General features: G+C 40.5%; 1 protein-coding gene across 5 annotated transcripts in view; it reads left to right on the forward strand.

Annotated features, from left to right (window-relative positions):
• Nucleotides 1-17,400, forward strand: part of nfat5b (nuclear factor of activated T cells 5b) — a 29,067-nt gene that overhangs the window by 4,727 nt on the left and 6,940 nt on the right. For 2 of the 5 annotated variants that reach the window (XM_085761172.1, XM_085761164.1), the window contains exons 2-8: nt 9,741-9,866; nt 11,595-11,657; nt 12,266-12,881; nt 14,387-14,573; nt 15,488-15,678; nt 15,933-16,105; nt 17,349-17,400. The exon at nt 17,349-17,400 is cut by the window's right edge and continues 83 nt beyond it. In XM_085761172.1, the coding sequence (XP_085617298.1) occupies nt 12,271-12,881; nt 14,387-14,573; nt 15,488-15,678; nt 15,933-16,105; nt 17,349-17,400 (1,214 nt within the window). In that variant the 5' untranslated portion in view covers nt 9,741-9,866; nt 11,595-11,657; nt 12,266-12,270. Of the gene's footprint in view, nt 1-7,432; nt 7,512-9,740; nt 9,867-11,594; nt 11,658-12,265; nt 12,882-14,386; nt 14,574-15,487; nt 15,679-15,932; nt 16,106-17,348 lie in introns of those variants that run through there. The other 3 variants (XM_085761154.1, XM_085761145.1, XM_085761180.1) reach the window with 2 other exon arrangements.

Here is a 17,400-nt window from a genome sequence, read left to right on the forward strand (position 1 = left end):
GTCTCTTTACAGCTAATGTGAGATAAAAATGTTTGTGTGTGTGTGTGTGTGTGAGAGAGAGAGAGAGAGAGAGAGAGAGAGAGAGTCAGTGTTGAAGTCTTGAGCAATTACGTACATTTGAAAATTTGAAAACAAAAGATTTGCTCTTGTTTTGTCATAGCTAGGAAAGACTCCTGTTTATGTGGTACTGGGAAATTCTGAGTGCTTTGCACGGAACGATCTGGATCCGTGCAAAAATGAAAAAAAAATATTGAATCAATTTTTGTGAAACATCTAGAAAGAATTCTAAAATATCCTTGTAAACTACCAAAACAGATCAGTGAAACGGCCAACATAAAATAGTCTATGAGAAATGTTAATCAAATATCAGAAAAATCTTAGTAATCAAATCTCATGGTTAATTTGTGTCAACATATCAAAACCTCATTGCATCCTTGTGCAGCAGACCTTTGCCTCCTTGGCCTATTTTAAGTGACGGACGCTTATTTTGTTGGCAAAAGTTAATGAGGAGCAGGGTGTCACTTACTGTGGTGGTGTACAATGTGGAACAATACTCTGCATATAGTGTTTGCAGTGGAGTTTTCTTCTTCTTTCTCACCTTTGACTAAACAAATAAACAAAAAGTGCAGTACAGGATTTTTGTAAATGAATATGTAGGTGATTCTGTCTTCACAGGCCAAAATATAGCAAGAAAGATTAACTTCCAGATTTCTCAGCTTTGGTATTTTCTCAGTTTTTCTCCCTGGTCTGAATGCAGATGAATAGTTCAGGGCACCGCAGGGCCTGATGCCTTTTGTTTCCAGTCATCTTGTGCAGGATTTCTCACGCTGGTGTGTGAAAAGCCCAGAGCACCTGTGAGATCTAACATCCACCCCTTGTGTTTCTCTCCAGGGCAAGATGATTCTCAGCTAAGACATAAAATATTAAGGGTGGTGAATCTTGGCTGGCAGGAGTCTTTCCATTGGCAGATGAGAAGCAGCAGTTAAGGTGTCACTAGCTAGCTCATAACTACTGCTGGCAGGATATTTCCTGGCTCTTAATGAGAGAAAGACGGTGCCTCAACTCTGACCTATTGAATCTGAATTTATTCAAACATTTATGTAGTTTAATGTACAAGCAAGTGTGTGGCTTGGTCTGTCCCTGTTCTGTGTTTAAATAATAATGAAATGAGGTCTGTTTACAACATAGTTAAACCAAAAATAATACAAAGAAGATTTGCAGACCATGTGTGCAAGACAAGAAAACAGATGTTTATTTTACGTTATAGAGTTGTACGTGCAGACTGTACGCTTCAAACCAGAAAACCAGCATCATGTAATCCAATATATTAGCTTCACAATACCGACTCCCTCTGTGAAGCTTATTATTTTCAGTTTTTGCTGAAGCTGTGCCAGAGGGCTGTTGATTTAAGTCTTTGTTCTTCTTGCGGGGGGGGGGCTGAATGTTGTGTTTGTGAATAGTTTGATTGTGAAAAACTAAAATAAGCTTCCAATTGAAACTACTTGACCTTTAACATCTGTATTCTGACTCTCTCTCTCATCGTTGTGTCTTTTCTTTTGCTGCAGTTTGTCCCTTTTCACTTTGTGACAAATTCATTGGATCTTGTTGGTAATGGACACCTGTAATTAGTTCATCCATCTTCCTGCCATGTTGTCTTTACCTCAGGGTGATTTTGCTGTTGCTATTAGGAGGCTATACATGAATACAATTGTCTTGACTCTAGACTCTGATCTGCTCTGATCACATGGTGCACTTAAAGTTGTTGTCACAATTTTAAATAAACTGTGATAGATAGTCCAGTTGACTTTTTTCTTTTTACAAAGTGAATTATTGCACTCATGGTTGTTGTTGTTGCTGTTGACCTCTACGTGTCCTACGTGTCCTCAAGTTTCCGTTTGTGTCCCACTACCCCACATGGAGTATAGTCAAAATGTCACTAGGTCATGACCATATTATATGATCCGCCCTCAGGTTTTCCTCTGCTTGCCATGGATGTTTTGAGACGCCGTCTAACCACAGTCCACAAATGGTTTCAAATACATGATCTAGATTTATGTTTTCCTTCAGGGGAAAGATCTGTGCTCACCGAGTCTGTTTGACAAAGCCTGTCACATCACAGGGTTTCTCTACAGAGTTATAGAAGCACTGAAGTATTTAGTGACTGCCAGAAATGACAAATAACTTTGTCATAACGTGGTCGAACAATTCATCCTACAGCCTAACCGTTGTGGTATCTCCATATCCTGTGTTTTAATTTAATTTTTTTTTATGAGTCATCTGCTACTTCCTTGGCAGACTGGCGGAGCCCGTATGAACAAAAGCATTGGACCGAGTACAGGACTGTTTCCATTCGCTAGGTGTACCCAAGAAACTGGGAATTGAGTGTACGTGGAGTATAAGGATTAATAATGAAAGTTCATTAAAAGTTGATTTTCCTGTCAAAATCAAATAAAACCCTGTCAAACTAGGTATAACTACCTAAAAGACAGTGTGACAGCCAGTTTCTATAATACGAATGGAATGGGGTTTTCTTTGTTTTTTTACATGATCCCTTTAAAACATTTACGAGCCGCTTTAGGTCTGTTTACCTCCAGACTGCATTAGAGACATTTTAACCTTGTGTAAAGTTGTTCAGCCATCGTTTAATTTAAAATCAAAGGTCACTTTTGCTTCCATCTCCCACTGCAGTGGAATATTTTTGCCTCAGGACAAGTTAAGTGAAGGTGAACTTGGTCTCAGCTGAATAATTTTACATACATTTATGGTATGTAAGTATTTTTTGTCCCCTTCCTCCTAATGTCACTGTATACACTGTATAGATAGATAGATAGATAGATAGATAGATAGATAGATAGATAGATAGATAGATAGATAGATAGATAGATAGAGATATTGTATGTATGAAAAGTCATTATATTAGCTCATATTAGTATTATTTTTGTCATGGTCGACCTTCTTGCTGCTCCGTCTTGTGCCTTCTTCTCGTCTGAGTTTTGCAAGAGTATTTTTTTTATTTGCAGAGTTGAGCAAGACGTCATGAAGAGAAATGACGGCGTTCATCTGTAACTGTCTGAACAAGCCACAACCTGCAACCAAAAGAAATATGACTACAACTTTTCTGTCTCCATGCTCCTGCCTTATTTTATTTACTCACTGTTTATGCTGATATAAATCCTGTTTCAGCCTGTATAGCACAGAGGAGTGAGCATGGCGTGAATAAACAGGTGACCCCTAAAATCATTTTTAAATTTTAGTAAAAACCATTCGATCAAGGCCTGAACAACTTTATGCACTGTTGCGGTCTCATGGTGTTTGCTGAATCCTGAAATCTTTTTTTCCTCCAGTCTGCTGTGGTTTGGCTTAATTAGACTTTACACCAAATCTGCTTAAGTAATTAATAACTGAGGGTGTAGGCTTAGTCTGGGGAACAAATTGTCATAAATCTGCAAAATGGCAAGTCATAAAACTTAGGAAATCAGGGCAGAACGACACAACAATGTGTCCAAACTCTGAAGGACAAGGTTGTGGTTTGGCCCGGCCCGAGGAGACCGTCCTGATCCCTTTTGTTTGAAGCAGTGATAGTTATGAAATGGCTTCTCAAATTACTCAATTCTGCATTAGGTTTCTAGTCTTACATATTTGCGCTTTACCGTTCTATTGTGAGTTTCTCATCGCCTCAAGACTCAAACAACAAACCTTTCCCAGTGTGTGCCAAATGCTGACCCAGAGCCAGCCATTTTATCAGTTTATTCCCACTTTCTTATCAATAGAGTCAACAGCTTCCATCAGACGTTAGTCCAGAAGGTTTCCAAAAACCAGACCTCTGTGATGCCACGAGCTATTTTTAAACCATGTTCACTGTGATTGTGGATGGACTGTGCAAACAAAGAGTGTTGTTGAGTCTTTGTCAACACATCATCATGAACTGAAGGAAATGAAAATGCTGTCACACACTTTTGGGAGGAGAAATACGGTATATGAAAACACTGATATCACTCTCATGTTTGTAGTGTAAATATGAGGCTGCTGGGTATCTTAGCTTAGCTTAGCATAAAGATGAAAAACAGCTTGGGAAATAATGAATAAATAATCAACAATAAAAAAAAGTTAATTTTCAATCTTATACATGGGTTTTGTGCAGATTAAACACACTCATTGGTGAGTTTTAGAGCTCTTAGGTGGATTAATGCAATGGAATCAATCTTTTTAACTTCTAATAGTAGTAGATATTTTCTAAAATGTTAAACTATTCCTTGAGTCAGCTCTGTAACTTGTTCTTTATTTTCTAAAGTCTTTCTTCATTTTGCCATTCATTGCGCAATTTATCTGAGATGTTGCCCGTAGAAACAGTGTCACCTTAATATTTGCACAGACGGTTTAATCTTGATAGAGGATGACTTTGTTGAAATTTTTATGTCTGAAATGCCATTTAGTGATGCCTTCTTGTGCTCCTTTATGGGTTGGGCCCCTGGGGACACGGAAATCAACTCACTGTTATAAAACAGTAAGTAGCTTATAAATTCACTTTTGCAGATTCCTTAGCAGCCTCAGACTGAATGCGGTTAGTATGGCAGCTTGGTGACTTTACACCATCGGTCAGTGTGTGTGTGTGTGTGTGTGTGTGACATTGCCAAAGGCTCTTCCTGTTGCTTCAGCACGGTTTTCCTGTGAGCAGGACAGATATGTTGGCACACCAAACATTTTGTCGAACAGATCTTTTATAGGCGACTGTACGACGTTCTCTGTCATCATCACTTTGTTTGTTGGAAGTTTTGTGCAAAGGTTAAGTTATCGGATTGTAAAAGCGTTACATCTTGTACGTGTTGTCGTCTGTAAAATACTTTGAATTCCACTACTGTCTGAGATCCTGCTGTCATGTGAAGCTTAAGCGTGTGTTTATTGTCCACTGGTAAACACCGAGGTAGGTAGGTAGGTGGGTAGATGCGTTGGCGATTCTGATTCATTGCCAGAATTTAACAATGTTGTCCCAGTTGTACACACACCTAAATAACACACAGTAATGCTGACTCTGTTGCACTGCTATGAGGGACTTACTTTGACTTACCCACTCTGTTTTCAACCCTGACTTTGAGCGGGGTGGTTCGGCCCTCACTGGAGCCTCAGTGGGCTGTTTTGTCAAGTCAAGGATAGTGGTGGTGGGTGTTTGTTGAGAGCAAGTCATGTAAACTGATGCCAGGAGGTTGTTCCTCCCGGTCACCTCAGGATTAGCCGGACAGAAGGAACTACATGCCACACAAACCCCTGCCTGAGCCCGGTGGGACACGAATGGCTTAGCCCTTTTTTTTTTTTTTTTTAGGCCTTAGTGACTTTCACTCTTTCAAGCTGTGACTGTGTAAGAAACAGTATGTGCCTTTTTCTGCAATCATCATCAGAGTGCACCATCTGAACTCTCAGATTAGTGTGATTACAGGGGAGTTGTTTACATTTCTAACAACTTCTCCTTGTCACTACAGCTCTTTTTATGGGGGCTCACCTAAAGACCTTCTACGTCAGGAAACAGAAATGCATATCCTCCTTTAATTCATGGTAATCCAGATTAATTGAGGTAGAAGAACGGCACACATGTACCATAACTGTGATTTCACATTTCTTCTCCACTGTCGTGTGGCAACTCCTGTCTGTTTCTACATCAGCTGCTGAACAATTTGTCAAATACAGTGATGGTGTCATGGCACTTCCTGAATGCAATGATAATATGTGAAACTGTCATGGCTGCTGTTATGCAGCAGCAGCACACACACAGACTTTTTTATTTCACCATGTTTGAGTCATGGTGTGTGATGAAACTGTTTGGCGTACAGTCGCGACAGGCAGAAACGAGACTTACCTGACCTATATTTCAAAGCTATTGTGAATGTGAGAAAAAAAATCAATGTCTTTAAACTATTTGAAAATAGATTTGAATAGACTTGAGCCATTGGGTAATTTCTGTTCAATCTTGTTGGTTGAACCTTATGATGTTATTTGAGCCTGTAGTTTGTGTTGCTGTTTATCTACATTGTGTATTATTTACTTATCCTTTATTTAGTTAGTTGTTATCTAAACAGATATTGCAAATGTCTCCCATTATTCTGATTATGTATAATGAAATATGTTGATGTAATGGGATGGTATTTTGGAGATGTTGGAGAGTTTTAGTAACTTAGACATGACAAGCAGCTCGATAAGTGAAAAAACATAAATGTAAGTTTAAAATTCCTTGTGATATCTGAAAAACAATAGTGATATATCAGCCAATATTATTTTATAACATAGGAACATGACATCACCAGACATGTATTTTAAGGAGTCCTTAAATTTTGATCATTTATGAACAGTGACCAATAGCAGGACATCTGTCAGTGCTCTGACAATTTATTGACTATAGGCTCTAATAATGATATTGACACTGTGCAGAAATATTACCATGTCTTGCATCTGTCTTTTTTGGCAAAGCTTTAATAGCTGAACCTCTGTGCTGCCAGACATATAAATGAATCTAGGAGCTAAATAAGATTGAATTATAACTTCATTAGCCATGCCCCTCCAAGTGCTGAGTAATTTATCAGGTACAATAAGTAAAAACTGAGTAATTAATCAACTGCAGCTGAAAAAAAAAGTAATTTTCTGACCTGATTATTTATTCATATTAAACCAGATTTGTCTTACAACATGCACTTATTCTTGCATTAGCCTAATGAATGCATTAACTATGCATTCATTAATGGGTACTGAGTAAGCTTGAGTGTTGTAGTGGGAGGTGACAAATAACATTAATAATAATATGTGGTGACATTTTTACAGTGATTCAGATTTGTTGTTGCAGTGTTGTCAAATTATTTGTGTAATTTCCTGCATTGTCAGAGCTCAGTTCTTCATTTGAGTGTGGATAATGCTGTTTTATTTTCTCAGTTTCTCCACATTATCTCACGAGAGACACAAACGCTTAAAAGACTTGTCCCCTGATCTGCGTTGCTATGGAGTCCCTGGCAGCCTTCATGTAGGCTTGGCTGTAAACATTTCAGGGTTGTTGTACATGGGTTGCTGCAGGTGCCAGCCCTTTTCACTGTTCTTTTTTCTTTCTTCCCCCTTCTACGCTTGTATTAATCTCCTTATGTACTAACAATGTAAGCTTAATCTAATCTCCCAATCACTTTTTGTTGAGCTCTATACCACCTATTTCAATAAATCCACCTCGTGTGTTACTGTAGCTGAATTTTTCAACATCGGTAGGTTATTCTATTGCTTCATTTCTGCTTGACAGGATTCCACATGACAATACCTCTAACCTGCTGGGCAAGTCGAAGCACCGAAAAAAGGGTCTGGGAGCACAGTAAACAAGACGGGGAGAGGGAGGGAGGTAGGTGGAGTGGAGGAGGGGGACAGAAGGGGAGTTAAATCAGTCACTCAGCCAAAAAACCAGTGCCACGCCCCAGGTGCCAGGGCTAGTAAGAGCAAGCAGCAGGAATGTGAGGGAAATGAATGGGAGTGTAAGTCCTGCCATTCACATGGTGAGTGCTCTCTTTTTTCACCTTTAGCCTGAACTACTTACCATATAAACATATCACAAGGTATGGGCAGGGTCTAAAGAGCAAAAGTATTTAAACTGTTGGCTCCAAAAGTGTCTTAACTTTGTGCAGAACGTCTGATGTGAAACACGGATTTTAAGTGTGCGTGGTTTTGTTATTTATTTATCCTCCGTATACATTGGATGTGAGTGGGAAAGTGAATTTGTGAAGCGGTAAATGAGGGGTGGCCACTTTGTATTGATCAAAATTGTATTAGTAGCAGAAGTCGACCTGATCAAAACTAACCACACGGGCTTGTTGTCTGTCTGTCAGTGTGAATATTTTTGGTCAGGCTTTAATCTGTCATTATGCAGATCATAGACGGACAGAAAATGAAAGGTTTTCCTCGGTGGTCAGTGGTCTGCAACAACATGACTGCAGTCTTAAGTTAAAATCAAAACATCACGTGGTGTGTGAGTCAGTACGGTTTATTTCCCAGCTAACGAGGCTGACCGTTTTTTTTTTTTTCTTTTTTTTTTTCTTTAAATGTTCTCCTGTGTGAAAGGGACAGTGTTTTGTCACGTGTAAATAAAGAATACCACTCTGTCTGCTTATGAGGAAACACATATGCAGCAAAATGAGAATTTTTTCACTTTTTAAAAACGTCAAGGGGACTGTGGAAACACTTTGAACAGGCCAGCCAGTGATTCGAGACCACTGCTCTGAGAGAAGAGTACATATTTTCTGTCTGTGCGGTTGGCAATCTGTTTACTGGAAGGGCTGCTCACTCGGAGCACATGTTGCTGCATGTGCAGTCAGTCAGTGAGCCCCAAGAAGACTGAGTAGAGTTAAAGTGTAAATGCAGGGGCAGAGAAAGTGTTTTTGTGGAGGTGGTGGAGGGCGTTTGTGTGCATATGCATGCATGTGTGTCTGTGATTTTGTTTGGAGAACTTTGCAAATAACCAGCAAAACCACACTAGGATCCTGTGTGTATGTGTGGTTCAGTGTGAGTTATATGAGTTTGCTGAGCCCAGATTTAAGCTCCCTTTCTGGGAACCAGCATTCCCTGCTCTTCTAAAGCGAGCTGTAAGAGACTGGAGGGCTTTGGGAATGAAGAGGCATGGGCTGGTTTCAGTATGTCCCAGGTTTGTCTATTGTACACAGTGAGTGGTAACAATGGGAGGGTTAAGTATCTGATATACACACCGAACCCTGGGACTCAGCTGCAAGTAATTAAAGCTGGCAGTTGGCAGAGAAGAGAGTCAGGCGACTGTAATGGCCGCTCTAAGTTCATACCATAATATTTGGATGATGAATCAGGCTGCTAGTAAAAGTGTTGTCATACTGTTGACCCAAGGCTTTCTCCCCTGACCATGTCCTGTCGGCCCTGGGGGAGACACAGAGAAGAGAGGAAAAAGGCCTTGTGCGACCCTGCTGCCTGTTTGTAATGAGACCTGCTGTTTAGTTGGTATGCTACAGCTTTTCCTTTTGACCTCATTAGTTTTCGTCATTTGGGGCTTTTTTTTTTTTTTCCATCTGGTTTGCGCCTCCACTAACTGTATTCACATTACCATGTTAGCTTCAATGAAATGGACCAGGAGAGGGGACCTCAACAGGCAGAGGATGGTTAGATTGATAACATTTTACCGCACTCTTTAAGATATTAAAGTCATCTGTAAAAATGACATTAGCCTTCCACCTCCTTGTTTAAGGTTGGTGTAGGTTTAAGTGTTCACCACATTTTCCAAGAGTACATAAAGGTGTCTTGTTTTGGTCCAAATCCCCTAAAAGTTTTTGTTTCTCTAAATCAATGCCACCTACTTGGTTAGAAGAAGAATACACGGTGCCAAATGATTCCTCTGTGCATTTAGCCGTCGGCTGTGTTGCTTTGACATTGATATTGGGGTGGAAACTCATTTGACATTTTGAACTACGCCGGGAATCATCATACATACTGTATCTCTGTGCGTGTGTTTCCTCGTTGGTATGTTCGTTTTACTATTGCGCAAGATTTGTGATTGTCGTACAAGAATTTGTAACACCGTGATTACAACATGAACATGACATTCAGTTACATAATAAATGGCTTTTCCGAGGAAAGCATGACGCAAAGCGTCAACCACTGATGTACATATACATTTGAATCGTGATTCACTAACGAATGCCGATTAATTCTTGTCAATATGTGGACTAATCATTCCTTTGGTCTGTCCCCTCCTTCTCTTTCAATAGAATCAGTGTATGACCTTCTTCCCAGAGAGCTGCAGTTGCCTTCCTCCAGTCAGCAGAACCCAAAAGCCATGAGCCAAAAGAGCGGCGGAGAGGCAGGGCCTCCACCTTCAGCTTCTCTAGCATCAGGTAGGATCCTGCTTCTTTTATCCTTATTTCTCATGTGCGAGCAAGACTGATCATGCCCCACCACCCCCCCAAAAAAAAGAAAACACAACCTATGTAACAGTCTATAGCTGTAGGCAAAACAAACACCTGCAAACTACAGGAAAGCCAGTCAGACAACCAGCGTGCTGCTCTGTGATCCACACGTATTGGTCCAAAGAGACAGCACCAGGAGGAAGTTACAGTGTTGGAGTTGAGTCAGCAGAGCGTGCCTGGTATATGTAGCTGCTTGTAAACCATGAATTATCTCTTTGAGGAGATTGTTATGATCTGCCATATATTTTGGTCTCTTGCAGCAACGAAGCTTTGAAATGTAAATCATGCAATATGGGGTTAAATAATATTTAGAGCCCTATGGCAGTTTTTCCATGTTGTATTACTCACTTAATGGTTGTAATGCAAAATTAATCAGTGATTTAAACACAGCAGAGCCCATTAGAGCCTATTATTTCACAGCTTTGCATGGTCAGCACAAAGCATTTGGTTGTTTTAACAATTTTGTCACTTTTTTTTTTTAAAGAAAATTAGGAAGCTTTGCGTGGCTGTAATCACTTTTCTGACCATTTTACCCTTCCAAGGTGTAGCTGTTGTTCACAGGAGAAAAGCACATGAACAGAGTCCAGAAAGTAGATGTACTATTAATGACTAATTAGTGCACAATTGAAAGTGTTACCAGCTTTATTGGGTGATAAGCCTCTTGGTCGTTAGACATGTGTTTTTTCTCTATGTCCGCACTTCTTGCAAATTTGAAAACATTTTAGTTTAGTGCGATGGTAGATGAGCCACAGATGTGTTGCTAGGGTTGTGATGGTTACACAGAATTTAATTTAAACAGACTTTTACTCGTCATTGGAAAAAGTTGTGTGTTTTACGCAACTGCCCAGAAAGTCCAAGCGTGCTGTGCGTCAACTGTGTGGTGTTGATTTTATTGAAAATTCGCTTAGGGACATGCCATATTAAAGCACAGTAACTTTCTAGTATTACTTTGTAATGAGCTCCACATCATTCTCTAATCCTCGTGGCCACATGTGTCAAAACAGGTTGATTTAGCCATGAATACACAACATTGATCTGGATGTAATCTGACATTAAAAACCACTACAAAGGAATCTGACACCCCAGACCCTGCCTGCTTCTGTTGATGTGTACAAATCACATGCCACTGCTTAGAAAACAGTGTGTGTAGTCCAAACCACCCAGTGGACACAAATGTGTTTTGATGTTTAACATATATTTGGCCTTTTTTTTCACAGTGACTCTGAGCGTTAGTGCAGTCAGACAGGATGAACCAACTCTTGCATTGATTTGTGATCATATACAGTATCTCTATGTGTTGTAATACTTGCTCAAATGACACTACCTCCATACGTTGTGTGTGCCTCTTTTTCTTTCCAACTGTGTGTTTTGCAAACTAATGAGTCACCAAACAATCCTGAATGTCAACAGCAGTCTAACTCCTCTTTTTTTTTTTTTTTTTTTTTTTTACCATCTGCAAACGTAACCACATTTTTCTCCACTCTTCATCTAGTTGTAACTATTTGAAAGCTTTTGAAATTACAGTGTATGTCAGCATGCTGGAGCAACACTTTTTTTTTGACAAACAAAATACCCTGTGTTTTTTTTTTTCAATCTGAATAAATTTTCACTGTTCAGCTCTTATTGCTCATTCGCTGTCTCATTTTTATATTCCAGGAAATTCCCTCTGAAGCAGGGAGTGTCTGCATATAAAATGGTCTGCAGTTCTCTGCTTCATAGGTCAGAAGCTTGTTTATTTTGTCTCTGTGGCTACGTTCAGTCCCAACCAAATGAACTTTTGTAGCACAAAAAAAACAAAACAAAACAAAAAAAACTACTAAATCAAAGATAAAAGCTCCAATAATTGGCATGCATCTTATTGTGCATATGAACAACTTATTGAACTTCCCTCTTCATTTCATTATTTTGGCAAATTTTTCATTCAGTTGCACATAAACACAATGCTAATAATAATGATAATTTCATTGAGTTATTCTTTTTTTTTTTAGTCTTAAATCTTACAAACTTTTTTTTACTCTTTTCTTAGTTTTTTAAATAAGGGGGACTGCTCACCTTTTTCCTCTTGTTTGGCCCCGTTTTAGTCATATCTACACTGTACATTTACAAATCCTCACGCATCACACACACACACACACACACACACACACACACACACACACACACACACACACATGATCCAGTGAAAAGGGGGGGAAGATGTATAAAAAAAACAAAAAAAAACAAAAGCAAAAATAAACAATCATAAACAGATTTTGCTGCTTAAACGGGACTGCTAGCCAACACTGGTTGAGATGCCTTTATTCACTGTCTAATTATTTGCACTGTAGATGCCATGTCCTCCTCTATGACCATGGAAGGCCACCGCAGTGCTTTTTCCACCTCTTCCAGCTCCACCATGCATTCCAGTACTTCAGCCGGTGACCAGAACCAAGTTCACAGCAACAATGCCGACCCGGAGGACGCCAGGAATAGCCGAGTGGTACCAGAGGTTGTCGGAGCAGAGAGTGGCGGCGGTAACTGCAGGGGCGGCGGTGAGCTAGGTGGAGGAAGAGGTGCGGCAGCGTCCCAGGAGGCCCAGTCACATCACCAGATGACCCCATCCAAGCGCCGGCCCGTACTGAACATCTCTCCACCTCCACAAGACCTGTTTGACGACAGCCGCATGTCCTGCCAGGAGGAAGTGTCTCTGGACTCGGAGCAGAGTAACAGCATCTGGATGGACGACTCTCTCTCCAACTTTAGTATCATGAGCACCGTTTCTTACAACGACAACACAGAGGTACCACGAAAGTCACGCAAACGTACCCCTCGCCAGAGGCCCGGTCCAAAGTCTGTGCGTGCAGGGGAAGCCAGCATGGACGTGTTTGATGCAGACAGCGCCAAAGGCCCACACTTTGTCCTGTCACAGCTCGGCTCTGACAGCAAGACGGGACCAAAAGGAAGGTTTGTGTAAAATCTAGACGCATTTAGTTTAAGATAAATGAGCTGTTCGCTTCTAATAGTCACAAAATGTTCACATCTACATCTCATGAAGTTGTCAAAGGAGGCTGTAAGCAAAGATGGGTGAAGAATTAAAAGGAAAATACAACTTTAGGTGCCTTTGTAACACATGTAAGCCCACCACCAGCTTCCAGGAAGATCCACCAGAGGGATGGACCCCATTCCTTCAAAAGATAGTTAGAGCTACAGCGATTAGTTGATGCAGCTGTCATCCAGCAACTATTTCCATGAATGATTTTCAGTGCAAAAGCTCTCCTGGACTATTATTAGGGCAAAACAAGCAAATTGAAGGAACCACTCCTAAGACATCATGACTGGAATTTCTTTTCACATTTATTTTATCGACTGGCTGAAGAAAATCCATCAGATCACTGAAAACTATAAGTGCCGTGTTGTTACCTCATTTAGTATTTCCATTTTAGTAGTTTTATCTCACATGTCACTCTTACAATCTGGTCACTGCAAAAGTTATAGTAAATCACTCACCACCGTATTTATACTCATTTTATCAGTGAACTTTTGTGCTTTTTCCCCCCCACTCATTCAAGCTTTTCCTGTAATTTGTCATCCATCAGTGACCAGACAATGGACTACAGTTCTTAATGCAGTAGTTCATTCACTGTTAGTTCATTTAATATTTTATTATTGTCATTATTATAGTCATGTCAATAAGCTCTTAATTATGTTGTATGTTATTTCTCACTATTGTCTTATAGGTCCATCTGGTTAATCTCACTTAGCACTAGTGATTGTCAAAAGGAGGATTATTATTAGGAAATAGCACCTTGACACACGCACACACACACACAACAGATGGAAATCTTTAACAAACTACTCTGGCTCTAAATTTCCCACCACACTTTGACTGAAGAAGAGCGGTCAGATCAGAGCGGAGGGAGGGGCAGGATACTGAAGTACAAACAATGGTCAGCCACAGTGAATCACAGAGCCCCTCTCAAAGACCTAGGATAAGCAGAGCAGATTAAATAAACAGATAACTCTGAACGCTTTAAGAGCTGCAGATAGAATATGCTTGGTTGATGGAGGGCCTCTTAACTCTGCATTGCTCAGTGCACCATGGCAACTTCAGAGCTTTTTCACTGTTGCGGCTATGAGAGCAATTTTACTGCAGCAGGCCTCAGAACAATTTGCAGCTAGATGCATATACACAGATATGTGATATTGACAGGGGTCATGTTGTATCTTCCTCCTCAAGGAGTTTTAAGGTTGATGCAAATAGCCACATATACTGTAGATTATCCTGACAAATGCAAGAGTAAAAGCTGTCAAAATCTAGGACATACTTTTTTAATCCACCACATTGTACAAAGATGCCACTCAGGTCACATATAGCGTGTTGTTAGCTATAGGATGCTATAGGATGCTATAGGATGTTGGATTTTATATGCGATCTGCTGACATCTCTGTCAAACCGGTCTTTGTTGCAGCTCCGATGATCCTCAGACAGCCAACCAGAAAGGAGGAACTCTTTCAATGCAATTCCCACAGAAGAGCGAGGGGAAAGACCTGAAGATCCTCGTGCAGCCTGAGACTCAGCACCGAGCCCGCTATCTGACTGAAGGCAGCAGGGGGTCAGTGAAGGACCGCACTCAGCAGGGCTTCCCCACTATAAAGGTGACTTTACAGTCTCTACAATGAAATATCTAGTCATATGTGACCCTCAACTTTTGCTTGTTAAGTTAGGCTCACAACTGGAAAGAAATGTCACATCAAATCGAGGTGGAAGAGAGGAAATTAGTATTTTTCTCAAAGTAGAAAGAGTCTTTATTCTGTAGAGACTTGTTTTATATCTACCCTGAATTATAGCGTCCTATTATACCTTTTTTTAGTACATGGTGTCACATGCAGAGAGAGAGCACCAATTTAAAAACTGTGGCAGAAAACTTTGGACTAGATTTGGGGCTGTAACTGTAGAGCAGAGCTGCCGAAAGCAGTTAGAAAGGGCCGGGGCAAGAACAAAGACATTGCCGTGCGTTTGATCATCAATTCGGCCAGTTGGGGATCTGGAGATGAATCTGGGCGCTAACCAGTTTGAGCTCTGCTGCATCAGATACTGAATTGTTTGTACTGTGGGGGCTGCAGGAGGAACAGTCGAATCCAGATGCAGAAACGGGCAGAGAGGTCAGAACAGAACAGAAGGTAGCAGCAGCAGAAGATAACAAACACAAGAAGGATTTTAGGATGACTACATGGTACAAGAATGTGGAATTAAGATGGGCTGATAAACGAGCCAACACTCCTGGATGAAGGTTTTGGCGAAAGGGCAGGACACGTGAGACTTGATTGCTTGGTGAGACAATGGCAGGATGCACTTGGGGAACATCTGCTGGACAGGTGGGGAAATAACACATTGTTAGCATCTGCAAAAACAAGAAGAAAGGTAGCGAGAGACATGGGACCAAGGTGAGCTGTAGCCACGGCAGGATGCTACAGGACAGTTTAAAAAAAAATACTGACCCTAACCAGATATTATAGAGCCTTCTTAGTGAGCTGACGTGTTTTAATACTGTGGCTTTTTCCACTCACAGCTGGAGGGGGTGAACGAGCCAGTGGTTTTGCAAGTATTTGTGGGCAACGATACTGGGCGTGTGAAGCCTCATGGATTTTACCAAGCCTGCAGAGTGACAGGCCGCAACACCACAGCCTGCAAGGAAGTGGACATCGACGGCACCACTGTCATCGAGGTGTCCCTTGATCCAAGCACCAACATGACACTAGCGTATGTATTTTTCTTGAACTTGAGAGTGGGAAATTTGTGTGAATGTTTAATGTGTTAAACCACAGAACTTCTTCTTCTTTTCAGTGTTGCTTTTATGTAGTTAGACTTCACAGATTATTCAAACGATTGCTGAATAACACAAGTGCATTGTGGATTATCTTAGATGTTACGTAGATATCTAAATACTTGTGCAGTATAGCAAATAAAGTTTTTTTCCACAGTCTTCCAGGCTAACGTTGTGTCTCTCTGTGCAGGGTGGACTGCGTTGGGATCTTGAAGCTCCGTAACACTGATGTTGAAGCTCGTATCGGTGTCGCTGGATCCAAGAAGAAGAGCACACGCGCTCGGCTGGTGTTTCGAGTCAACATCCCTCGCTCAGATGGATCGGTGCTGACACTACAAACTCCCTCATCTCCCATCCTGTGCAGTACGTCAGCCTCTTTGTGTTTATCTCTGTGAAACAGTTATTATATAAATGGATTATTGCCTCAATTGTTGTGTATAATGTCACTGTATGAAACGAGTTTGACTAAAACACTTGACCTGTAACCTACTTAGTTAATGATTACCTTTTATACTGTATACTGAGGTATTTTCTTCTCTTTTAACAGGAGTAGCCCTGTTTTTAATGTTTACTTTAGCCTGAGGTCAGGAGACTGGTGTCTTTTGATGTCAGCATTTGGAGACAATGTGTAAAGATTCCTTTAGACAGTAGTGTTATTTAATAATGCCTACAGTATGAGGGTGTGGTTGGTTTCATAAACAGGAAAGACGCTTAGGGCCATAAGAAAGTTTCTGTGTAAGTAGATTTGGGAGAGACAGGGGAGAAAGAGAAGGAAAGGACGAAACAATAGGGGTGTGTGGACCTCTATTGTTTACACAGAACCAGCATGCAATCCAGGGAAATATCTTTCCGCAAAATGAAAAAATAGTAATCCCCTTGGCATCCCTGCATGTGTGTGTGTGTGTGTGTGTTTGTGTGTGTGTGATGCAGAGTAGTGAAAAAGGTTTGTGAAATGTGTTGGAGGAAAGAGGGAGTGGTTTTCACTGTCGTCTTTTTCAGTGCCTTTCCACTTTGCGTCCATTTTGAAGGCCTGTGAGAAATATTCAACTATTTATGAATATAAATGTAATATAATCTAAGATTTCATCAGTTCAATCCAGACAAAAAGAGTGAAATTATCTTATTATCTCCAGCGTCCAAGAACATCTCTGTAGCATTTGAAGTGGTCTGATAGCTGCTAATGACAGAGTCACTACTTCATGTCTTAATGGATGAATGCATTGATGCTATAGCTGTTAACTGTCTGTAGAGTCTCCAACAGAATCAGTGTAGATAAATGCCAAAAAGCTTTAACTTTGTATAATATTAATATCTGTATCTGAAAAAATCAATAATACACTGTGGGTGATGTATTATATGGTGAATAATCAACAGCTGGATCATGGGAAGCATTTTCTGGGCTCTTCTCCTTGAAAAAAGATTGAAATTACTGTATTCCTGCAACAAGAAAAAAGACACATTTCTTGGGGTCTTCTTGTTTAAAAAACAACAACAAACAACCAGAACTAGTTAAGGCAAATGCAAGATGATACAAAAAACTTTGTTCTCCCTGCTTTTGCTCAATACCATCCAATTAAACTGATAATTTATTTTATGTGCTTTACAGCCCAGCCTGCAGGGGTGCCAGAAATCCTGAAGAAATCACTACACAGTTGTAC

The sequence above is a fragment of the Trachurus japonicus genome, chromosome 3 (assembly GCF_045865225.1).
Source record: "Trachurus japonicus isolate A0001 chromosome 3, Traja_1.0".
Taxonomy (NCBI): Eukaryota; Metazoa; Chordata; class Actinopteri; order Carangiformes; family Carangidae; genus Trachurus; species Trachurus japonicus.